At 39.1% G+C, this 25,122-nt stretch overlaps 2 protein-coding genes across 5 annotated transcripts in view; one reads left to right on the top strand and one right to left on the bottom strand.

The window, feature by feature from the left end:
- Positions 1-15,635, bottom strand: part of pikfyve (phosphoinositide kinase, FYVE finger containing) — a 34,362-nt gene extending 18,727 nt beyond the window's left edge. The window contains exons 1-11 of one of the 3 annotated variants that reach the window (XM_073473336.1): positions 15,549-15,635; positions 12,658-12,854; positions 8,369-8,536; positions 6,479-6,588; positions 4,921-5,092; positions 4,490-4,697; positions 3,504-3,530; positions 3,212-3,292; positions 2,946-3,102; positions 1,179-1,336; positions 120-231 (exon numbers count right to left, since the gene is read on the bottom strand). In XM_073473336.1, coding sequence (XP_073329437.1) covers positions 120-231; positions 1,179-1,336; positions 2,946-3,102; positions 3,212-3,292; positions 3,504-3,530; positions 4,490-4,697; positions 4,921-5,092; positions 6,479-6,588; positions 8,369-8,536; positions 12,658-12,841 — 1,377 coding nt within the window. In that variant the 5' untranslated portion in view covers positions 12,842-12,854; positions 15,549-15,635. Of the gene's footprint in view, positions 1-119; positions 232-1,178; positions 1,337-2,945; positions 3,103-3,211; positions 3,293-3,503; positions 3,531-4,489; positions 4,698-4,920; positions 5,093-6,478; positions 6,589-8,368; positions 8,537-12,657; positions 12,855-14,864; positions 14,909-15,548 lie in introns of those variants that run through there. The other 2 variants (XM_073473335.1, XM_073473337.1) reach the window with 2 other exon arrangements.
- Positions 15,636-17,528: 1,893 nt separating this feature from the next.
- On the top strand, positions 17,529-25,104 carry sgo2 (shugoshin 2). 2 transcript variants are annotated; one of them, XM_073473899.1, is made up of 9 exons: positions 17,529-17,681; positions 18,140-18,269; positions 18,445-18,617; positions 18,769-18,843; positions 20,341-20,414; positions 20,538-20,689; positions 20,800-22,818; positions 23,812-23,923; positions 24,410-25,104. In XM_073473899.1, exons 2-9 carry the CDS (start codon positions 18,185-18,187, stop codon positions 24,540-24,542), a joined length of 2,823 nt encoding a protein of 940 aa, XP_073330000.1. In that variant the 5' UTR covers positions 17,529-17,681; positions 18,140-18,184; the 3' UTR covers positions 24,543-25,104. The 2 variants fall into 2 exon arrangements, with proteins under 2 accessions (XP_073330000.1, XP_073330001.1); XM_073473900.1 differs by having other exon boundaries at positions 17,596-17,681; positions 23,815-23,923; positions 24,410-24,834.
- The last annotated feature ends 18 nt before the right edge of the window (positions 25,105-25,122 follow it).

Here is a 25,122-nt window from a genome sequence, read left to right on the forward strand (position 1 = left end):
TCGTGGTGTGTCTAAGTATGTTGTGGCAAATGTAAAACAATTTGAAGTGCATCCTTAGTGATTTGGTTGGTCTCTTTTCCAGTGCATGCATTGCTTACTCATCAGAAAGGGGCTGTTACCTGGAGGGGACGGTAGAGAGCATACTCATCTCTGAACAGCTGGTCATGGTGAGTGACACAGTCCAGCCAGCGACCGTCCACTAATGCCTGACCAATGGCGATAGCCTGGGCCCTGCAACACAGGAACATCAAGATCAAGAGCTGCTCTGACGTTGTAAAAAACTGGATATCTAACAGCAGCCACTCATGATGAGCCTTCTGCACTGAGCCAACACATCAGGTTGAGGAGAACGAGCCAAATACAAGATCTTATTTATCACAGAAACAAATGTAGTAATGCATAATGAACATGAAAGGAAGAGGAAGGGTTAACAAAGCATAAGACACAAACAGCATGTTGGACGGACATAGAAAGGATAGCTGCTGCTATTGACATATATCCTGAGTATGTGGCGTAGCCTATCCTCGATCACCAAGAAGTAACCCCTCAGTGAAGAGAGAGAAATCCCAACCAGTCAGATGAATGTAATATGTAATACATCATGAGATTGTAGAAACTCACACTCAGAAGTGGTTTCTCTAACCATCTTTGTACATCTAAGGCTGTTACCAAATTGAAGGCATTTTACAAAATCATCAGAAAACTGGGTCAGGTTAAGAAGTTTAAAAAAAAGTACACCTGGTAGAAAGTATGAGCCAATATATGATGCTATAAGTTGTAATGCCTCTGAAGTGAGAGCCTTCTGCATAGGTAAGTTAACACTTTGGTCAGCACAAGGAACGTCCCCGGTTGATCTTGATGTTACAGCAAGAACATTCTATTTCCCTTAATCACATTAATGCAGTGGATTACATTTTGAGAACTCTCAATGAACTTAGAGACTGCAAATGATTAGCATAGTTTAGCATAAAGACTGAGAACAGGGAAACAGCTAGCTCATCTGCCTTATAGTGCAGCTATAGGTTGAACAGACTACTATGGAAGTGTTATCAATCTCATCAAACTCTTGGGAAGAAAGTGAATAACCATACATCCTGAAGTGTTGAACTATTCTTTCAGTATTCCTTCGAAGACATCAACATAATATAGAAAAGAGCGTTTGTCCACTGAGGTGCTACCTGGTGGAGATGGTGCCGTTCCTCAACAGCCAGTTGACAAGCTCTTTTCCCACAATGCAGTTGGGGTAGGTCCTCAACCAGTATCTGTGGTCCTGGAACTCCATCCCTGTGCTGTTGTGGCAGATTTTCTTCCACAAGTCCTTCAGCTGGGAGGAGTCCTGCAGGATGTATGGTATATGTCAGTATGTAATAATAGGTAAATATTTATGTTTGTCCCTCTTAGGATTGTATTACACTGCAGAGGGAGCATCAAAGGATCAGTGTGGGGATAATAAAATACTCAAAGGGAATTCAATCTACAGTCATTGATTTTCATGGCACTTAGGGGCAGTGTGAACACTGACAGACAGTATTACCACCTTTTTAAGTAGTTACATGGAACTTTCTTATTCCTTATCTCTATTTTTTTTCTGAATTCTTGCAGCCCCTGTGGACAAAAGTGGTATGAGCACATCACCTCCTGTCATAAAGCTCATAATCTAGCTAACATTTGCATCTGTTTTAGAAGCTAGTGAAAAAAGACTCAACATATTTTTAATACTTTTTTCTTATTTAAACACATCAGTTTGCAGGATGCACAGCAATGAGGTATTGTATCTGTAAGATACAGTAAGATAAAGTAAACTTTGCTTCAGTAACGTCACCATTCATACACTTAGCTTATGTGTACTCCTACAGTTAACAGATTAGGGTGCTTGATTATAGTAATTATTGTGATCTAAGGCTAAAGCTGTCAACATTCTCTTGTTATGTTATGTTTTCATAATAATAAGGCAACTCCTCAATTAGTCCTCAGCACTCCAACATAAAAATAGTTTTAATTTAGAGAATCTGACCCAGTGGCAGGCATTAAGAACAACAATATAGAAGTAGCCAATTGTATAAACATTATAAACTCTATCCGCAGAATGGAGGAAATTGCCTTTATGCTGCGGCGTCAAAAGGAGAAAGGAGATAAATACTGGGAAAAATGGGATTGCCCCAACCACAAAGACTCTTAATATCTATTCTCATATGTCAGAATGTATCTGTATGCGTTATGTACTGTACCTATGTCTATTATTTGTTTATATTTGCTTTACTTTTTAATGATAACACTGTGACGCCCTCGCCCTCATTTGTTCTATGTTCTTATATAACCAAAAAAATAATAATAAAGTATCAAAAAACAAAAAGTAGCTAATTGTCTCGCTGATGTTCGTGTTTGCTTATGTGGGTCATATGGACACATCAATATTAAATTGAGACTGTTTCATAATCAGTTAAATGTTCCTAGTACTACTTGTAGTAGTAAGTTGACTCAGTAAACACATCATATCCAGCAGTTTCAGAACATTAGCATTCATTCAGAGTCGTTTTTTCGTCTACTTGGTGAATGTCAGTCCAATCCTTGCACTCTTTTAGCTCGGTTTTTGTTCACTACCCAATTCTGAGGGAATTATCTGGCTCTTTAGCTGCTAAGATGCTTCACTATGTTCACTAGCTTGTTTCTAACTGTGTCCATCTGATGTTTGATGCTGAGCAGGTAGTGTACAGATTGTTGCAATGAGAGGGCTAAGACCAAACACTACAGCTGTGCAAAACAATGAGCTTGAACTCAATATAAATCTCCCTAAGATGCTGCAGATTTTGGTGAAAATTCTCTAATTCATCAATACAAGTTCACATTGTTTTCACATCGTCATATAAAACCTTGGTATTTTAAAAATATCAAGCAACTTTTATCAGTGGTGAAAAACAGTGAAAGGGAAAGAATAAAGCAGCCACCAGTAGGATCTTCCTCTCCTCCTCACTGTGGTCCAACTTGGTGCCGCTCTTGGTGCCTGACATGGCTCGGTTGGTTGGCGGGCTGACTGAGCTGTCGTAGGAAGGCACCATGGAGGATCCAGAGCGGTCCAGTGACAGGTTGGTCACACTGGCAGACCTGTGGTAGAGACAAACAGGGACCGTTCACACTGATGGCATGACTCAACTGTGTTGAATAAAGCTAGAAAACACTGTACTGTACAAGCAAACCCAAAGCAGTGACTGACCTCTTCCTAGCAGGCGATTTGCCTACGTCTTCTTGTAGCGTTGTCAGTCTGGAACTGTTCTGAGGTTCCTGGTGAATCATACTAGTGAACACACACACAGAAACACTTTGATTTAGATTCTTTCTGTGGTTATCTTTACACTTTCTCTATGCTAGCTAGTCTAATTTATGATCAGTGAATTTGAGCATGCAGAAGACTATTTTTATAGAGCTAGAAAGCATTGGCTTTTACTTACAGACAGTTAAAGCTTAGACAGATGTGAAAAATGAATAAAACAAACAGCAAGACTCACTTCTTTCTCATCCCAATAGGAGTTTTTCTATGCCAGGAGAGAGAGAGGAAACAGATTTTCTTTGAGGCAGGTAGAGAAAATAAGCAAGGAGCACACCAATTCCAAACAACAGCAGCAAGTTGGGGTTATCAAATGCATGCAGTGTTGGACAATCCTCTAAACCAAGATTTCCTTGAACATCCAGTTAATAATTTGCCTGTTGTGTGCATGGTTAATAAAATCTTATTATTAAAAAGATGCTCCATTAGCAATTAGGGAAAAAGTCATTCAAAGAGGAGGATTAGACCAGTCCTCGTGCTCAAACAGTCATGCTTTACTCAAACTGTCATCCTAAAATAGATGCTCCCTCTATTCTTCTTTCGAGATATTCATTAGTTAGAGCCAGTTTTCCACACTGCATTACTGGCCTGTCAGATCACGTGCTGCAAAGCTGATCCAGTGAGATGTTTCTTTACATCTGACTGAATGAGTCCTACTTCACGGTGGTTGCAGGCATACAGTTAATTCCTCTTTATGATAAAGGTCATAAAGATTCAGGCTCTAGTCAGGGCTAACTGGCATGTTTAACATGCCATAATATGATTATGTTTGATAAGTGCATGGGGTACAGTACATACAAAGCACACACAAATGCTTTTAACAGCAGAGAATCAAGACAGAAAAATAGCAAGCACAGATGAAGGAGGCTGGAGAAAAGATTGGGGTTGTTGTTTTCCATCATGAGCAAAATCATAACATGACAAAGCCACTGCATGTGCTGACAGCACATAACAAATCCTATACAACAGAAAACATGATGTAAAATGCAAAGTTGGAACAAATTCAACATCAACACATTCAACAATCACGTCTTGATTCAGAGTCAAACTCTGTCTGACTAAATGACAAATATGAACTTGTTTCTTTCTGGGTAGATAAACTGATGAAAGATAATAATCAGATTCCCCTGGCTTAGTTTGGCCCAATGTGTGTATGTGTGTGTTCACCTCTGCCAGGTCAGGTCTTCCTCAAGGAAGATGTTCCTGCTGGCCTTACGCCCACCCACAGGTGTCCGGGGCTCACTGGGCTCCAACACACATACAGAGCAGGGAGAGTCAGACAAGGCGCTCAGGTCCTCTCCGATGGAGCCAGAGTCAGCTGAGTGTGCGTAGCTTAGTGCTAGTTTACGGCAGTACGTACAGGCTCGAAGGTCTCCTAAAGTCCCGAGAGAAGTCCGAGAGAGAACAAACAAAAACAGGGAAAGGAAATAAAAAAAAAATCGTGATTCTAATTCCCAACTCGTCAAATACTGATGCTTTGGGATTGAAGGTTGGGAATGAGATGCAAAAATCTTTCTTCCAAAGAGGACCGTTAAGTTTGTTGATTTATTTTGTGATTTTCACTGCACAATAAACTAACTAACGAGTATGTCACTTACCTGTGTAGCCCATGAACTTTCCAGGGATCTCCTGGTTGCAGCACCGGCTGCAGAAGATCTGGCCACACAGTCGGCAGTGATGCCGGCGGCGGAAGGTTGTGAACTTCTCATTGCAGTCGTAACACTCCTTACACTGACTATCTGGCATCCAGTATTGTTTCAGATCGCTGTCCTAAAAGGGAACATTAACCAGAGCTCACCACTTTTAGCCACTAAGAGCTAGTGAATGGGTTTTAGCTTATGGCAAGGCTTTCAAAGCGCCATGACTCAAACATTTATTATCAAAACATCCACAGCAAGTGTGTGTTCACTGCTGTGTCAATACATCGATTTGTTTGTTTGTTTGTTTGTTTGTTTGTTTGTTTGCTTGTCTGTCTGTCTGTCAGGAACAGTGCACAGCTTCTTGGCTGTATCAAAGTTAGCTTTAAGCTAATTTACATCTGTCATCCCTGGGCAGGAAACAGGTGATAACATGTTTAGAATATTAACACTGCAGTATAAAGATGCCAATACAAGACAGTACATATTCACTATACAACAACATCAGCAGAAAAATAAGATTTCAGAACATTTAGACACATAAAGTGACTGCATTCATGCATGATGGGTGCATGACTGGGTTGATTTTAGCCATGATTTCATCTTGAATTTAAAAACAGTGACACTGTGGCACTCTCTTATATACAGTAACTTGGATCTGACTAAGATCTGTGCTGTACGCACAGTCACCTCTGTTGGTCAACCTAGCTGTCCTTCCGTTATCTGAGCGCAGTGATATGAACTCTATTAATGAAGGAGGGAGAAACCTGATAATTGCTCACTTTGTACACTAACATCAGCAAAACACACTGCTTTTATAGAGTGTTTGGAGTGACATGTGTTTTTCTAGCTTGTTCCCAGGCTTGTCATATAGTGAGAGATGTTTGAAAACAATGATAAAGATCATGTACCGTTTTGCTGCATCTAAGAGAAGTTGGTTTCTAATTTAAAGTTCCTTAGATTGTATTTTTCAGTGTAACACATCTGCTTCATGTTAAGTGTCAGGTAAGTATGTGAGAACCAATATGAAATGTTGGCCATTGTTGATGTTAATTTGACTGCTACTTCATGTCTGTCTTTACCATGTGCAAAAATGAGTGTCATCCACATACATTTCTGTTTCAACTTACAACTTACAACATACAAGTATGAGGTCCTTGCAGGACACCAACAGAGTATTAACAAAGCAGAAGTCTTGTTTCTAGCTCCGATGCATCATCTTCTCATACAAAGTTAAGACTCTATCCATTTAATTACATCCACAATAATTTAAAACTGGACAGTCCTGAGAGGAGAACATTGTGATTTACTATATCAGATGCTTTTCTCAAGTCAGTAAGTATACAGCCCATGCAGCACTCCCACTGTATGACTTAAATTAGAGTTTTTTTAGTGAGAGGCAGTTAGCCATTTCAATTGAATATACAGTTAAGACATGTCAAGATGACGTACAAATGAAGCAAGGTAAGTGATGGTAAAGTGTAGGACAAAGTGTTAATGTTAGACTGGATGTGAATACCTGGCTCTTTCCCTCCATTATTTCCTTCAGCCTCTTCAGTGCAGTGCGAAGTTGTACAGCTGTGCGAGGGTCATGATTGCTCAGAGGGGTATCTGATTTCCTGCTGCCGTCTAAAAATCACACATGTAGGCAGAAACACACACAAACAAACAGAGAATAACTGAACAAAGCAACTGAAAAAGTCCACTTGTTCTTTAAAATCCATCCTACTGCATTGTCAAATATTTATATTTTTTGAATATATTGTGAGTAAGGTGATAATATATTAATTCCTCTTCATCACAGCGGATTTAAACATGGTAGTTAAGTGAGGAACATTTGACAATGCACTGTAACACTGCATGAATAACTCCCTTAAAAGTTGCAAATGTGTATAAAATAACACATGATGCGATCAAGAAAAAAACTGGGCAAGGAACAAAAACATGTTTAACATATATATAAGGTAGATGTTAGCTTTCAAACCATTCATGACAAAGATCATTCCACTTATTAGTACCTGAGTGGCAAACATTAGGGCAAACCAAAGACTAATAGAAAGCGCTTCATTGAAAATGCAAATAACAAACACACGCACACACCCGCATGCACTCAGACACACAGAACAGTTTGTGTAAGGCCATTCTTTCAGACCGAGTTGTTACAGTCAAGCTAAAAGCATCTTTAGTAAAACCACACAGTGCAGAAGACCCCTCACCTGGCCAATCCACTGTAATCAGAAAAGACATGAGAATGGATATTACAGCCTGCTCGTGTAGTCATCTTTCTGATGTTTTTCAACAATTCATATTTTTTAACACAACATCTTTCTCACAAGTCTGCTACTTTGTTTTGTAGATTCCTCTGATGAAGTATGAAATGTGAACAGAACAATCATTTCCTGTCTGTGTATTTCTCTTTAATTTATCAACAACTATCTTTTAAAACAGACAAATGGATTCACATCTATGAAATAAAATACTATGAAACCTTGATCATGCAAAAAATTCAACATTAGGTTGTACACTCCTCTCTTATCAAAATACTAACAAATCCCAGAGGATCCAAAATTCACTTCAGAGTGTTTCGGTGTTCAATTTAATTTTAAATGTCAAATAACGTCTTGCCCCTGCAAAGAATGCCATATTGATCTTTATATGAAAAATTAATGTTCACAGTGACAAATAAAAACACAAGGACAGAACTAAACTGTGGATAGTTCAACAATATCTGTTCATAGTTTTCTCTGTAAGAGATATTAGGATTAAGTGCTAAAACTTCACTACAACTGGTTGAATATGTAGAATCCAATGACAGAAAGCAAAGTGTGAAAACAACATTTTTGTTGCAAGACAAGGTCTATTGTGTTATCAGTGGCCCTTTGATTGGTTTATCCATTACAACACAGAGGTTTTAAAAACACTGACAGTGTTTAAAATGACAGATACTGCAATCAACAAATGTGTGTAGCAAAAGAGAGTAAATCACTGGGTTTCATAAAGTCAAGTTTTAGAAAGGCATTATTAATGCCAGATGGGATAAAAAAATAAAATGTCCTACCGGGTTTCCCCTCCTATTTAATCCCAGTATATATATCCTGAATATAAGCCCTCAGTCATTTTATCACAATCAAGATATCGAGAGGCTTTTACTTAATGTATACATAACAAGAAACATATAAGCCTACTTGACAAGCTGCAAACATTCAGCAAGACTGACAAATCACTACTTTTAGAGAATACCTTACCCCAACAGCTGGAAACGTTGTGTAATCCCAAAAAACATGCAATAAGAGTTTGTTGGAAGGTATATCCACCACAAGACTGTTTCCTCCTGGAGACAACTTTTCTATCTGTTTAAACACACACAAGCCTCAAAAAGCAACATCTGTACTCTGTGTGTGTGTTTTACCAGAGACAGTGGAGGTACGTCGGAGGTGGTCTGGGTGCTGTTTCCGGTGCGTCCTCGAACCGTAGAGTGAGTGGGAAGGACTGGAGGACCAGCTCCTCCTCTCAGATTGAGGAGAAGGGGATGGCACATCTGGCTTCTCTGAAACAGTTGAGGGAGGACGTCCCTCTTCTACACACACACACACACACACACACACACACACGTAAGACAAAGCAAAGAACAATATTTTATATTATATCATATAATCTTTTTTATACCTAATTTATATTTATATTCATCTATTTTTGTATTCAACTCAGTGCTTTTGAAATTAGTGTTTTTTTATTATTTACTATTATTATTTACTACTACTATATTTGTATTATTACTATTTAGGCATCAGCAGAGGAGTGTTTTATTTATTATATAGTTGTACAGAAATAACCACTAAAACTGTGAATAGAAACCAACAACTTGCATTAAGTTTTGTTTAACTTAAATGGTAAAGGGCCTTGCATTTCTATAACGCTTTTCCAGTCTACTGACCACTCAAAGTGCTTTACACACTTGTCAGATTTACCCATTTACACACATGACAATACACTGATGTCATGCAAGGTGCCAACTGCTCATCAGGAGCAATTTGGGGTTCAGTATCTTGCTCGAGGACACTTCGACATTGCAGCCAGGGGAACCAGGGATTCGAACCACAGCCTTCAGATTACTGGATGACCCTCTCTACCTCCTGAGCTACAGCCGCCCTTTTTTAAGGCTTTTCGTTTTGTTATTACAAAAGAAATCAATAATTTTTTTCAATGAGGTACAGCATATACATGCTGATACAACTTTCAGACATATCAGTCTTTATACAAAGGTGTTATCTTTGTGGTGGGTTTAATAAGCAGTTCACGTTTTTCATTTTTCATTAAACTCCAATTGTTGAATTCTCAGAACATGTGTGGGTCTTTACATATTGTACATCTCTTTAACAATGTCCAGTCAGTGTCTCAGAGTCGGCACGTGGCGGCGTCCGTGTTGAACCATTTCCATGGGATTGTCTTTTTGGTTGCCGCTATTAAAACTTTAATAAGACACTGGTCCTCATGTTTTATATTTTCTCCTATCAGACTACCTTAATATAGCACAACACATGACTTTGGTAATTAATAACCTAGTATTACTTCCAACTCTACCCAAACAAACAAAGCTTTGCATTTTCTGACATTCCAAAAATACAGTGTGACCTGCATCTTCTCTCTTCGCTCCTTGTGGTTTTACGTTGTACTTTATATATATTGCACCAATCATCTTTGGATTTTTACATTTTTATTTTGAGTTTTGTCTCCCATTTATATACTTGTAAAGTGAAGATACCACCACATATTACCAAACCTTGACAACACACTGATATCACTCCACCAACAAAGTGATGCACAAAATGGATTTCTTTTAGGTGATGCCAATAATTACCTGCTTTTCATGGCCGATACCAATAAGATGACATTGATATTGTTTATTTCAAAAAGAGGTTTGTAACCTGTAGTTTATGCATATCTGAGGGTAAAATAGCTAAGTCGTAGTGAGCAAAGACAATTTAAAATAGCATGGATCTATAAAGATTTGTTGTGTCCACATTTTAGACTTTCTCCTACTTTCTCTTGGTTCATAGGGGCAAGGTGGTTTATCTTTTCCTTGGTTCTCCAAATTATATTTCTTTTTGAATCTTGATCCATGAGTCATCCAGCTGAGAACTTTTACCTCCCTACTTGCTACTGCAAAGTTTCGATAGGTTTCTCCAGGATGTTATTGTACCTGGTCTCCTCTCAGCATCTAATCAGCACTTTTCACCTTCAGCTGTCACGTCAAAGCAGAGACAGCAAAGAAACTAAACTTACACACTTCTGTAGTAATGAAGTTCACTCAGGGTCAGGACTGACTGACAATTCAATGTCAGTGTTTATCAGCTCTGCATTAATCATATTGTGACAAAAGTCTTATAAGGGGAGATTGTAGTTCATAATACTCACTTCTAGGGGAATGATAATTTAACTCCTAAATTCATCAATTCAAAATGCATGAAATAGTTGCCTTTAATACAGATTTATCTATAATCAATTCATATCAATACAATACAATTGCTTGTTATGGCTTTTCAAATGTGGAGAATTCTTTACATCTTTCTGCTCTGTAAATTAGAAATCAAAAACTAAATTACATTGGGCATTTTGATAAAATAAACTTAATTTTAAACTTGATGAAAGTTTTTTTTAATCTTTGTTCAAACCTTTTCTGTTTCTATCTATTCTAACATAATTAAAATAGTGCAACATTCTTCTTGTAATCTCATCTGTGTTGTCGGTGTGAGGCCCCTGCTGCCATAGTGAGGGGAGGAGTGTTGTTCAGAGAGCAGGACTTCAGAGGTTGGACTATAAACACGTGAGTCATGTGGCTCACTGGTCCAGGCAGGCCATCTCTATCACATGACGGCACAAGACTGTGGTTAAATTCCCCGACTTCTGTAAACTGCTACAGAACACTGGTCAGGAAAGATGTTAGCACACTGTAATGTTTGATGTGTTTCGGCCTTATACATGTTTTTTATATTAGTGAGTAGAATAATTTGATGTTATACTAAATAAGGCCTTGACCTTTGTAACAGTTAATAAATCAGTAAGCTGTCTCGTAACAAGATTAACAAATATAGCACTGCACATAACTTCAGTTTATAGGACATTCATGGTCACTATTTACTAATCTTCAAACATCAGAATCTAAAACCTAAAGGACTTTTTCAGTTTTTTGTATGTGAGGCTTATGATATATTACCTCCTCTATGTTCATTTTTACCAAATTCAAACATGACAACAAAGCACTGTACACGCCTTAAATGTCCGACCCAGGGGGGCAGTTTGTGTATAACTTCTAATAAATGCTACAAAACTTTTTATTTAGGATTTTAAAACGTTTTTGCAAAAAGTATTAGTTAGCATTATGTGTGATTCTTAAACTGCATGAATAATATACAGTATGCTGTAAGACAAGGACTACAGTTACGTTTATACAAAATCCCAACCTCCTTCAAGCACTGAATCAGCCAATAGTAAGCCTCCAAAGGTTATGTTTGATTAAAGGATATGTTCACATTTCTTGTCTTGTTGGTTTTCGGTGGCTATAATTATTCCTCCTGTCCACACCGACTGAATAAAGATCCCTTCCAAAAGCAATTTCAATGCAAATGATGGGGGACAAATCTCTAGTCCTTGTTGTGTACCAAAATACATTCTAAGTTCAGCTGAAGTGTATGTGAAGATGGATGTGTTTTGTGCCCCTCAATACAAATATGTTAATTATGCCTTCCTTTTAGGAACCAGAACCAGTGGAAACTAGAAACTAAGAAATTCAGTGCAGTAGAGTTATTTTTTAAAATTTTTTTTTTGGCCTTTAATTTGATAGGACAAAGGTGAGAGGGAGGGGATGACATGCAGCAAAGGGCCATGGGTCGAAATTGAACTCTAGGCTACTGTGGCGAGGAGTGCTGCTTACCTTTTGGACCATCGATAAATTACTGTTTGAATGACATCGTGCTGTATTACCCTTTTCAGTGTAAACTAAAAAGGCACTCAGTAGTGCATACCGCTACCAAGGCCCAACAGTCCCCTTTTGTCTCAGTCATAGATATTAGCCACCTAAATACACAAGATTTTTTTCATCAAGATCCATCCCTTCACATCTCCTCTACACTTACCCCAAGAAAATAATGAAAAATGTCAAAAACGCCCTATCGCACAATGTTAAAGAAAGTAAGAAAACATTCCTGGATCCATCCCTTTATCCGGATCCGCACATTAGATAACGGGGTCTATTCTGGGCCGAGACCCATTCTCCATCCAAGCTTGCGGAAATACGTTAAGTAGGTTTTGTGTAATCCTGCTGACAAACCAACCAACCAACCAACCAACCAACCAACCAACCAAACAACGACAAACAGACATGGTCGAAGACACACCCTCCTTGGCAGAGGTAATTATGATCAAGAGTTAGTGGTAGCCCACAGCTAACTCACTAACTCCATGGCAACATAAAACTTTGTGTTTACACCCCGCAAAGCCTCCACTGCTAGAAACTGCTTGTCTGAAGGGGTCCCAACAGTGTCAGACTTGGAAGATCCCTGAACTATACAGTACATCAGCAACACATCACCTTCACACAGATAGAACAAAAGTGACAATAAGGGACTTAAGAAAAACAAAAGATTGGTATTTAATGTTTAATAATATGACTACATCTACATGCTTGTGTGGGTTCCTGACCTTTGTTGTTGAAACGAAACAGGCTGACAAACGAGCTGTATGCAGAGCGGAGCGGAGGCTCGTCCTGCTCCGGTGTCAGTGGTTTGAAGTGGGTCAGGTGGGAGGGGCTGGTGGGCGAGATGACCGGCGGCTCGGCGCTCCAGTCTGTCGAGGATGAAGACGAGGACTTGTCATCAGCAGCCATGTCACTGCTGGTCCTGCGACAGAGGGAAAAAATATCTTAGGAATGTGTAACTGATGAGCCTTCCTTACACGGTGAAAGGACGCTTAATCAATTTGTGGCATCTCTTCACGTAGACGCACATCAGTCAGTGGTCAGGTCCTGGAACAGATGAATAGGTCTGCGATAAATCAGTTATGGCACCGTGAACAACTACAGCGCTTTCATACGCTGAATTTAATACCATCATCATGAATTTCTTTCATCTCCCCTGCTCTTATTCATAGGAACTACTCACCAAAGTCATGCTAGGTTGCCGCAGTTGTTTGTTTCTAGCAACTGGCATCTTATTTTCTGCTGTTTATAATCTTGCACTTTAAAATGACTTTTCTGTCATTTATTGAAAGACAATCCGAAAACTAGAACTACGTACATTCACATTTATCAAATCAACATTGTCAAAGCACACTGACCAAAACACTCTGCTGATCTGACTGTATGTTAAATTTAGGTTAGACTCAACCTAACCGAACTCTTACTCACCATTCTATTATTGCCGCTAGTGCTGGGCGATATGGTTTTAAAATATTAATTTGTTATTTATATTTTGGAGATATGATACACATCTTGATTTCTTGAAATCTTCTCAAAAGCACTTCATGAATGTTTAATGGGCACTATGTAGTTTTGGAGAAGAAATTCAAACTCAGAATTTTGATTTTTACATTATTAATGAGGTAACAAAATAAACTCCAAATTCCACTTCAATAAGTGAATAAACAAGAAGTTCTCAGAGGAAAATAAGGTCCTTGAACACTGTTCAAAGCTAGAAAGGTGGCAGGGTCCGCCACATATAAACAAAGTGTTTAACAGTATAAATTGTGTTGTCCTTTAATGTCAGTTTGTTTATTCAGATCATTCAGTCATGAAAACAAGTTGGACCAAGTTTGTTTATTATTGTTATTATTGTTTATCCTCCCACAAAACTACATAGTGCACCTTTAAGACTGGGCAACAAAATCATATATCTCAATATTTCTAACCAAATACCGCGATGTCAATATTGTGACAATACTGTAGGGTTGACTACTACTACTACTACTTTGACAGAATATTCACACAATGAGATTCGTGATAAATATTCATCAGTAATAGGGATATAATTGCTAAGTAGGTAAAGGCAAATATTAGAACAAGTACAGCAGTCTGGTAAGTTCAGAAAAAGACATCACTTCACTGTAATGCAGCCTTCAGAACCAGGAAAAGACAACACTTACACAACATCACCATATAACAATATCCAAAATCTAAGACCATAATTTAGTCTCATGTCACGATATCCATATTAAAGCAATATACTGCCCAGCCCAAATTGCTGCCATTAAAACTGTGTCTACAAAACTGCACACAGGAAGTCCCTACGGTCAATGTGCCAATCCACGAGAAGTGGTTGAAAGCACAAGAATGATCACACAGGAAATGCAGGTGCTGTAAGCTTAATCACTAAACAGCAGACTGATTTACCAGAGCCACGGTTCATTTCACTTGGTAAGCTCACTGAGGATTGCATGTTAGCTATCACACTTGTGGCCCTATACAAACTGAACAATGAGCAATGAACAGTAATAACGTTATGATAAAAAACACAAAGTCCACCGCAGCATGTTACATAACCTTAAATGTTTCAAATTATAGCTTTTCTAAAACAGTATAATAACCAATGGATGACTTTATAAGAGATCTGTCGGATTCTGGTTCTTATTATCAGAAAGGAAACAAACTTATTTTTTCTGTGATTCTGACATTTCTGTTTTCCCTAATAAGGAAACTGATTTTAGTTAGCCAGCAGCCAACATGACGTATTTTAAATCCACACAGCACTGCTACACGATACAAATAACCATATGACACCGGACCTATCACAGGACTGTCCGACAGATCAGTTGGCTGATAACGCCTTACAACCGATACTCTAAGATACAGTTCTGCTTCATTTACAAACTGTGTATAAAACAAGGATACCCCTTCACATCTCCTCTACACTTACCCTTTGATGAAGGCTACAGACTTCGAGTTTGCAATGCATGTCATTTTCGATCATGTGTGGAGGAAATAGCAGAAGTAGCAGCATCAAAATTCTCCACCCCGTCATGTGATCATAACAGGCCGTAGCATGACTGCTGTGTCCTGACCATTTGACAGCTAAGGACTATGCACTCCACATTGTTACATAGCTGATGTACACAGCATATATCATGTTTACTATTACTTGGATGCGTTGATAGCCTACAGACAGATAACCCCATAGAGTTTCAATAGTTCAACCAGTGGATGTGCCTAACTTAGCAAGCAACTGGCTTGTGAGCTAGCTATCATCTGTAGGGAGTTCAACTAGCTAGATCATTTAATTGCACTTTTTATAATTAAATGTATAACGTTCCGTCATTGTATTTGCAATATAATGTTGTGCATATTATCAAATTAGTTCAGCTTTTGATGTATAGCTTAAATGTTTTATCAGAAGCAACAACTTGTAACACAAAATAACCAACATAGGGTTAGCCAACTAGCTTAGCGACATGTACAGTAGAACAGCTGTATTTAGCCGAGCTATCTAGCTAATGTTAGCCTCCTATGCTAACTAGCCGGAAGGCTGCAACACCCTTATTCCTTGAGCAGTTGAGTCGTGAAATGTGACTAAACTGCCATGACAGCAAAAAATGTGAATTACCCGTTCAGTATATGAATCTGACATCAATGTATGAAGCACTCCGACTTCGAAGTCATCTGTAAAACAGCAGAATAAAGCCGACTCCCGTACACAAGCAGCCCTGACGAATCGAAACCTGCACTGAATCCAACCCAACTGTTGTGATCAGGAGAACAGGCAGCAAAGCTCACACTCAGAAATATCGATCGAATGATTCTGTTCTCAACATAGGATACCTTCAAAATGGTGCTCACTACTCATCGGTCATTTAAAAACATCGTTCATTATGGATTTAAAACACATACATTTACAAGATACTGCTGGCAAGGTCATGGCATGGTCCAACAGGAGACCACTGTTTATGTTGTGATAGGGCCTCACACTTCACTGCAGCTCTGCAGCCTGTATGGAGCCATAAACATCGGATTCTTCAGTAAATGCCAAGAATTTGACATACTTCTTGTTTACAAGGGGAAAACCTGATATTGCTGGGGAACCAGGGAAATATCTCAGAGCACGTCACAGGATCAGGGAGAAACAGTGAAATGTAACTGTGCAGAGCTCCTTAAACATCTGACTCCTCTTTTTGATTCCTCTTCTCATACACACACACACACACACACACACACACACACACACACATATATATGTGTGTGTGTATATATGAGAAGAGGAATAAAAAAGTGGAATCAGATTTTTCAGATATTTATATATATATATATATATATATATATATATATATATATATATATATATATATATATATATATATACATATATATATATAGATAGATAGATAGATAGATAGATACTTCAAGTAGAAATAGGGCAAACCTTAAAAGCAGCAATGACCGACAACATACTTTTTTTTAAAGATTGAATGGATATGCATGAAGTACCTGGTTATGTTTTGAGTGTGTTCAGCTCCAGGTTGTTCTGACTGCACCAGAGGGAGAGATGTTGTCCCTGTCAAGAATAACAGTTCAAATACAAATAACAAAAAATAAATAAAAAGAATAGCGGAAAGACAGAAACAATATTTACAGACAATGAAAAGGATCAAGCAGAAGAAATTATCAAACACTTGATGACTTTGTTTACGTATTCAAAAAGGAGTGAGAAGAAGTATAAACGTATTTAATCCTACCCCTTCTCCATAAGTCATTGAATGATAATTAACCAGCTTCCTTGGTTGGTCCAAACATATACTCTAATTAATTTTCCTAAACTTGTCTAAATATAATATTGATAAACTTTTTTTTCATACAAAAATATAAATTCATTACTGATATACTGTCCTTAGCAAAAATATAAATTCATTATTTAAGAAAACATATTTATCCTAATCACATTGACATCTTTTTGTATGTGGGTACATTATTATATATAACATACAGTACATATACGTAATATAATATATATATATATATATATATATATATATATATATATATATATATATATATATATATATATATATATATATATATATATATGTACATATATGTATATATATACATATATATATATAATATGCAATATCTCATTATGCATGTAAAATACAATTAATAATATACAATATGATGATTACATCTTATTTTTTTACACATAGAATACAATAGATATAAGAACAGGAGGAAAAAAGAATAGATATTGAGTAACCAAATAAATAAATAAACAGTAAATAAACAGTAACCCTGTAAACACCTAGTGATTGTCAGACCCCCTCTTCATTCCTGTACCTCGTGAAAATCATGTCTTTATACCTTCTCAAACTGCTTTATGTGTGGACATTGCTTTAGCTCTATATTAAGAGTGTTCCATAGTTTCCCTCATCAGACTGATATCCCAGAACCTTTTCTGGTCGCACCAACACTATCATTTTGCTTGTAGGATCCGCCCCAGTAGGAGGCGGTATGCAGCTGTGACGTCTTGTTGCGACCCGTCATAAAACCAAAAGGAGAAGAAGAAGGAGGACCCGCCCTCGAGGACTCACGGCGCACTTTTTGTTTATGTTTGAAACGGAATCAGCGGCGTCTCCGCGATATGTTCAGTCAGGCCACGATGAGCCTTCTTTGACCAAATTCACGGACGATATCAAGAATATCATTTTTGCGAGAGAGAAAGTGTACCGCTGATTAAAGGTTGTTAGAGGTAAGTTTGTCCAAATTTCCAGAGAAACGTGCTAGTGCTCCCAGTTCCACCGGTTGGAACAGCGGATACACCACTCAAATAACTTAACGTTAGTTAATGCTAACGTCGGCTAACTATAACGTTTGGACGACAGGATACAGCAACTAGAAGATGACAAATACTTTCCCCAGTTTGTCAGCTGAAAGTGTTGGGCGGATAGCAAAACTGTAGCGGCTAGCTTTATTTGTACCTAAGCCTAAAGCCCGTCGGTCTATCATTCATAGTCCCAGATTAGTAATGTTAATTTATGCAGTATGTGTATTAACGCTAGCTAGTTACATTAATGTAGGCGACTCAGCCCAACTGACACACACACACACACACACATATCGAAACCAACACTGGCCAGCTCTGTTATATGCTGCTGGGTGTGTTAGGTCATTTTTGTACAAAATCTTAACACGTTTATTTTCTTTCAGGTTATCGATCTCGTCTCTCACGCAGTCCTTCGTGTCTATCTGACCATGTTGCCTGTGAGGATCATGAAACCTGTAAAGGCTTCCAAGCAGACTACAGCTGCAGCATCCAAGATAAAAAATAAGATTCTCAGTGAGTCTGTAATTCATCTGAACAAACTTACAAACCAGTTCTTTGTGCCTTACATTGTACAACTGCATTGTACTATACGCTTTGTTGTTCTTAGACATGTCCTGATGAAAGAGAAAATGTTAAATTATTCTCCCACCAAACTTAATACTGTGATGCTTCTTCACATCTGTACCAGACACCTCATTTTTCAAGGTCTCTTTGAAGACCAACAACAAGGCCTTAGCTCTTGCTTTGCAAGCCCAGAAGGAGAGGAGCTCGCAGCTGGAGAAGGAGATCGTCTACCTTCAGAAACAAGTAGAGGCTCTATGCTTCGAGCTGGCCACCAAGAAATACAAGCACAGGAAACTGGTAAGTTTGTTGTTTGCTTAGATTTATTTAGACCTACAGTAGTTAGGCAACCTGACCACACATGTATTTGATGTACTGCACTGACTATCTGAGAAATGTTCTTTTTGATTTGATGATGCATTGACTGTAGTTCATCTTTTTTCTCACCCAGCTCCTCATCTTACAAAACCTTCATAGCAACACTGTGCAGCACTTGGACATGGTGGTTGACCTATTCTCTGACAGTGTAAGGATCTTTCACTAACTAATTATTTACAATTTCTCTTTCGCATGACAATTGTTGGATTATAGATATTTTACAACACTTGCTGAAATATTGAAAATCCCATATGTTTGTCTCAATGAGAGATTAGAACTGTGAACCACAACTGTTTGAGAATTTTGACAAAAAAGTATTATATAGAAAAATGATAAATAATTCAATAAAATTCTTGACTATCCCTCCTGCGATGTCTCAGGTTGTGAAAGTCTATCAAACGTTTTATTTTAACAGGTTTAACATTGTTGCAAGATCTCGTTTCCAAGAGAAACCTCAGTACAGTGGTTGAAATGATTACAGACACAATAAACACGGCCATTTAAGAACAATCACAGGCACCCTTTAAAAAGGTCCAAAGTTAAAAGTTCAGATTAATTCAGTGGGATGGGATTTTTAAGTCCTTTGTAATTCATTCTCTTAATTTGATGCAGCTGCTTGAAACCAGTCTGCCCATGTACATTATTTACTAATGAGAGACACAAGTCTTGTACTGTGAGGCCATACCCAGGATGTGCTTCTGTCATCTGGCTTCACCAACCCAAACAAACGCAATCACGTCAAGTAGTCACACAAAGCTTGTTATCAACTCGATAAGTCATCGCAAGTTTTCCACATCTTGCAATGGGCAAGTTCACAAAGGGAAGGTGTTTGCAACAACATGGACAAGTCTACTGGCAGCAGAGCAGAATATTTTGTATAGGAAAACCAAACTATAATATTAGTTACTTTACTTCTATTTGTCTAAGAGTTTGCTCTTCCTTAACAAAATATTCTGCTCTACTTCAGGTAGACTTGTCCATGTTTGTGATTGGTCAGATGCTGCAAACAGGCTCCCCATTTGTGTGATGCGCTGATGGCTAGATGTGGAAAACCTGGGTTGACTTATCGCGTTGATAACCACCTTTGTGTGACTGCTTAGCGTGATTGCGATTGTTGGGGTTAGTGAAGTCAGATAACTAAAATATATCCTGGGTATGTTGAAGTGTCTTCGTAGTCCAGGCCACCGGTCTGTAGTTGTTGTTGTTTTAAAGTAGAGAAAAGAAGTGGCGTACTGAGGCGGCTTCAGCAGGAGACCTTTTATAAACAAAAAGGCTTGTGTGTAGTTCTCTGCTTGTTGCTAGCAATGACCAGCCTACTTTTTCATATGTTATACATTGATGAGTACAATATTTATCACCTGAAACGAAACAGGGCAGTGACAACAGGATCTTTGTAGTCAAGCACAGACATGAAAGTCATTTTGACAATGGTTTGCCTGCCCTCAAGAGAGAATCATGCTCTATTCTGATATAAGAAACCAATATTTATCTTTAGTTTCTGTGTTCCACACTGAGTTTAAAAGTCAGACTAATATCTAACCAAATTCACAGATAGAAGAGTGAACGATGGCCGTTGATAATGCTTAGCAATATGAAGTTATACTAGACATAATTTGTGATTGCAACTTTTTTTTATCCCCCACAGGATCTTCCGAAACTATGCGAGGTAGACAAGACCGTATCTGGTGACATCAACAAAGAAAATATTGTAGCGGGAATGTGAGCAAACACTGTATTCAGATTGATCTTTGAACTGAGAATGATTGTTTGGTTTAGGCAGCGGTGAATGACATCTGCTCCTTCTCTCTGTCTTGTCTTTTCCCTATCCCCTCCCATTGTTAGGCTTCCAGATGAGTTACCTCCTCAGCCAGACATTTCAGGGGCTTTGTTGTGTCCTCTCCAAAAAGTAACAGCAGACTTGCCCGAAGGAAACATCTCTGCAAATGTCTTCAATACCCAGAACAGACCCAGAAACTCCACTGATACTTGCAATGGTAGAGAGCTTTAGAAGTGGTGTTGTTAATCATCATTATTTGCTGTTAACTGCCCTGAGATACTGATGTACAGTTCCCTGGAAATAATCATTTGTTTTGTTCTTCCACAGGAAACAGAGATGCTGAGGCAAGGCGTTTAAGTCACAGTATACAATCTCTCCAGTCAGGAACATCCCGTCGGTCCAGCAGCCTTAGGAATGAAGTAGAGAGGATGTCAGTGAGATTCCCTGGGTTTGATATGAAGCCAGTCGTTTGTCTCCAGAGCAGTCAGACCCCCTCAGTTGAAAGCACATGTGAGAACCCCAGGCCATCTCTTTCTAATGAGGCTCATCCTCCATGTAGCTCAGTTTTAGAAACTGAACCAGAATGTGGTAACAAGCGAGAGAAGACTATACTTCTGAATACAACAATGGAGATGACTCTACCAAATGCTACTGAAATAGTCACTGTGGAAACCAAGGCCAAAAAAACAGGCCACTCTGCCATGCGAAAAGTTCAGAAGAATAAGGAACAAGCACGTGGGTCAAGTGAGGCTGAAAATCCACAAGTGAACTCTGCAGATTCTAGGTTGAGCGATGTTCAGATTGCTCCCACTGGCACTTTGTTGCAGACAGATGACCATGCATTAGAGGATATTAGAGACCAAGAGGTTATTGAGCTTCAGTCACCCAAAACACAGTGTAGGAGTGTCATTACCTCTCGCATTCCCAAATTGAAGTCTGAAGCAGGCAATCATCAGAAAAGGAAAAAGGACAAATTCAAATCCTGTGATCCGACCACATCAAAAACAGATTCCTGTGACATTGTCTCACCAGAAAAGGACGATTATTTCAAGGATCCTCAAAATCATTTCTCAAAAGCCGGTGACAGTGTAAAATTACTGCTAGAAAAAGATACTGCAGAAGAAGCAAGGTCCAAAATCACCTGCAGGAGGTCCAGGACTAAAGGAAGGAGGGTGTCCTCAGTTACCAGGAAAACGTCTGACTTTTTGCCTTTACCACTGCATGAAAGTGAGAGCAGTCAGTCCCAATTGGAACAGGTCTGCAATGAAGTGGAAGAAGAAGATGTGGACACAAAACCACAGAGAAAAATGAAGACTGCAGCAATTTCTGGGGGGAGTCAGAAATCAAAATGCAGGGGGACGTTTGTTATCTCAGTGACCAGCAATGGCACCTCATCAAACAGTGCATCACTAGAAGTGGGTGCCATTGAGCACGACTTGGTGCCTTCTACAGGACCCTCCAACTGTGAGGCAGGAGAACTGTCAACAGTAATGGACGCAGGTGTCATTCATCAACATTCAGAATCAAATCCTCAGGGGCACAGTAATGGACTCTTTGTCGAGGAAACACAGAGCTCTGGTAAGCGTTCTTGGCTGGCCACTCAGGATTTAGGAACCCCTCAAGGCAATTTGGGTAGCATCGATAATGATGATGTACCGCTGGACCAAGGCTGCACTTCAGGACCCGAGTTTCAGAAACCAAAAAAAGCCAGGAGAGAGGAAAGGATTCAATCCAGTAAGAAGAAACTCATGCAGAGGGAGGAATGTGTTGAGCATTTAAAAGACAGGACAAAGAAAGAAAGTAGCCGTAGCAACAAAGGATTTAGATCTGAAGATGAAGCGTGTAATCTTGGGGACCACATTGGTGTACCTGATGGAAATAAAGCACAATTCGATGATTTTGAAATGGTTCAGTCACGTTCTGACATCAGTGAAAAGGATGACATCTTTGAACATTTATGTGATTCACAACCTTCACAGTCCAAGACTGAGTGGAATCCAAAGTGGTGTAGAAATGCATCCAAGCTGCATACACCTGTAGAAACCAGAAATCCAAGGGAGACGTTTGTTGTCTATAGGCGGAAAACTCGAGAGAAAGTTTCATTAAACTACACGAGGACATCTGAAGTGTCACCTGGCTACAGTCACATGATGGACAGTAGTGATGATGCACTTCATCAGAATCTGGAAAACCTGCTGGCGGATGAGATGCCACCATGGCTGGCCATAGATGTCAGCACTGCCGACACTGAGAATGCCTCATTTCTCGCTACTCCCAGGAGGGAGACCTCGCGCAGGACGGCAGTGATTGAGGAGTCTGCAGCTGTCACATCTGAAGCCTCTCCAGGTGTAGTATCCATAAGTGACTGCCTTCATACACATACAAACTCCTGCAGCAGTAGCATGTCCTCCAGTGTCACATTTTTTTAAGTTCTTCACTTGAGTGTTGTTAGTCTGTAGTGACTGTGTCATTGTCCTGCAGGATGGCTTGAGTACTAAAACTTTTGGGCCTCATTCAGGCAAAATCAGGCGATGTGGCAAAAACACCAGTCCTCCTATTTATTTTGAGTGTGGGTGGTGTGTTCAGGCTGTGGTGGTGCAGGGGTTGCTGGGAAAAAACGGAGCGACCCAGCATTGAAAAGTTCAAACAGAATGTGTTTAAACTAAACTTAAAATGATTGATTGTGATGCAACCTCTATTTATTGTATGTATGCAGTAGTTTTGTAAAAGCTTTTAAGTGCACCTTGTTGTTGCACTGTCATTCAGTACCACGTTGGTTTCGATAGGCTTCATAATTAACGAAGAACTTCCTCCACACCAGAGTTTTTTAGGCCGACTTTATAAAACAGACTGCCGACAAGGAAAATCAACAGGGCAGACACATACAGGGAGAGGGGGATAGAAATGGGCGAGGAGAGCCAGTGCTTTTTTGTGTCTCATTCAAAGTTTGTCAGATACTCATGCATTGAGTTGGTGGCTTGGGTTGGTGGCAGTGTGAAACAGACACTGACATACAGGCCAATAAAGACACATGCACAAACATTCAGAGGTCGGCCCTATTATGTTAGGATGCCTTAAACAACATTGTGCTGCCAAGTTGTTTCAGATAGAGATGAAGATGTAAGGGTTGTTGCTTCTGAGCTGGGAGCTGGAAACAGTGCAATCCAGGCGGAGCAAACTATGATTCTCTCCCAGTGGTGTACTCCCCTGCCACACAACCCTGCGCTAGCTGCCACAAAGCCTGATTTGCTCTGAATTAGGCCTTACTTTCTGAAGTGAGATGATGTGATAAAATAAGGCTTTAAAAGAGACTTAATTCTAATTGAATGTGTGTTACAGCAGGAGTCTTGACATCACTGACCAACACCATTGCAACCCCAGACAGTGAAAACAGAGGAAGAACCAGGAGAAGAAAAGGTGTGGTCAGCTATAAAGAGCCAACCCTCAGGAGGTGAGGACATCTTGTCTATTTATGGTCCAGTGTGTAGGATTTAGTGGCATCTAGCGGTGAGATTGCAGATTGCAACATATTGAGCCACCAGTCCCTTCACTCACCAAGCATTTGGTAGGTCCATTCTGGGCTACTGTAGAATGGTGCAACATGGCCGACTCATTAAAAGAGGACCCACTCACTCTGTAGATACAAAAGCCTAATTTTAAGATGACTGATACGCAATGGATCTTAGTTTCAGGTTATTATACCCTTATGAAAACACCACTCTGAAAATAATATGCTTTTCTGCCTCTAAATCCCGCTAAATGCTACACATTGGACCTTTTTTAAAGGAGGATTCCGGTATTTCTAAAAGTGGGCCTTATATTTACATGTTTTAATATTACCAGAATTCCTTTTTAACTTTGGCCACAACCCTATTTTAGTATTGATTGTATCAGAAAACAGCAGTGGGTAACTAAATTGTATTTTCTTTTGCAACAGCAAAATGAGACGTGGAGATAAATTCACCGACAGCTCGTTTCTGCGCTCTCCAGTGTTTAAGGACGACAAGAAGAAGCGGCAGAAGAAGAATGTAGCCAACCCTGAGTTGGAAAGATCCATTTTGGTGGACTGATTATTTATTTTATTTTTTTCTTTAGCTGCTTTTTTTAATGTGCGATTTTTTTCTTTAGCTGCTTTTTTTAAAATGCGATTTTATTATTATTATTTTTTTTTACGGCTTTACAGTGAAACGTCAAACATGTTTGTTGACAAGCACATTGTGTAAACTAGAGGGAACAAACTGCCCCTTCAGTATGTTCATTTATACACATTGCACACATTGAAACCAATCTGAAAGTTCTTATATTGGTAGTTCCACTTATTTCCCAGTAATGTGTGGTTGGTACTGGTCTTAGAGATTGACAGGACGTCATAAATTATTCAGTCCAGGCTGTTCACCTGAGAAGACTGTTCCACGTCGCTGTGAAAGGTGACCAGATTCAGTGTAGCATGACTGCAGCCAACCATGTTTTTGTATCATCATGTAAACTGAAGGTCTGTAAGCTGTTTTTGCTCTTCAACAATTAACAGTCATATAGATTTGTGTGGTGAGTACAGATGTTTTCATGTTGAATTTGCTTGAGATGTTCCATTGATTGTTTTTTGTTTGCCCATTAAAATGTTATTGCACAGGAGTAATGGATTCACTTTTG

Source organism: Pagrus major, chromosome 9 (genome assembly GCF_040436345.1).
Source record: "Pagrus major chromosome 9, Pma_NU_1.0".
Lineage (NCBI taxonomy): Eukaryota > Metazoa > Chordata > Actinopteri > Spariformes > Sparidae > Pagrus > Pagrus major.

Coding starts and splice junctions, on each gene's coding strand:
- sgo2 (XM_073473899.1), top strand. CDS start 18,185: ATGTTGCCTGTGAGGATCATGAAACCTGTAAAGGCTTCCAAGCAGACT. Junction 20,415..20,537: donor GAAAATATTGTAGCGGGAAT/GTGAGCAAACAC, acceptor TCCCATTGTTAG/GCTTCCAGATGAGTTACCTC. Junction 23,924..24,409: donor AAAGAGCCAACCCTCAGGAG/GTGAGGACATCT, acceptor CTTTTGCAACAG/CAAAATGAGACGTGGAGATA.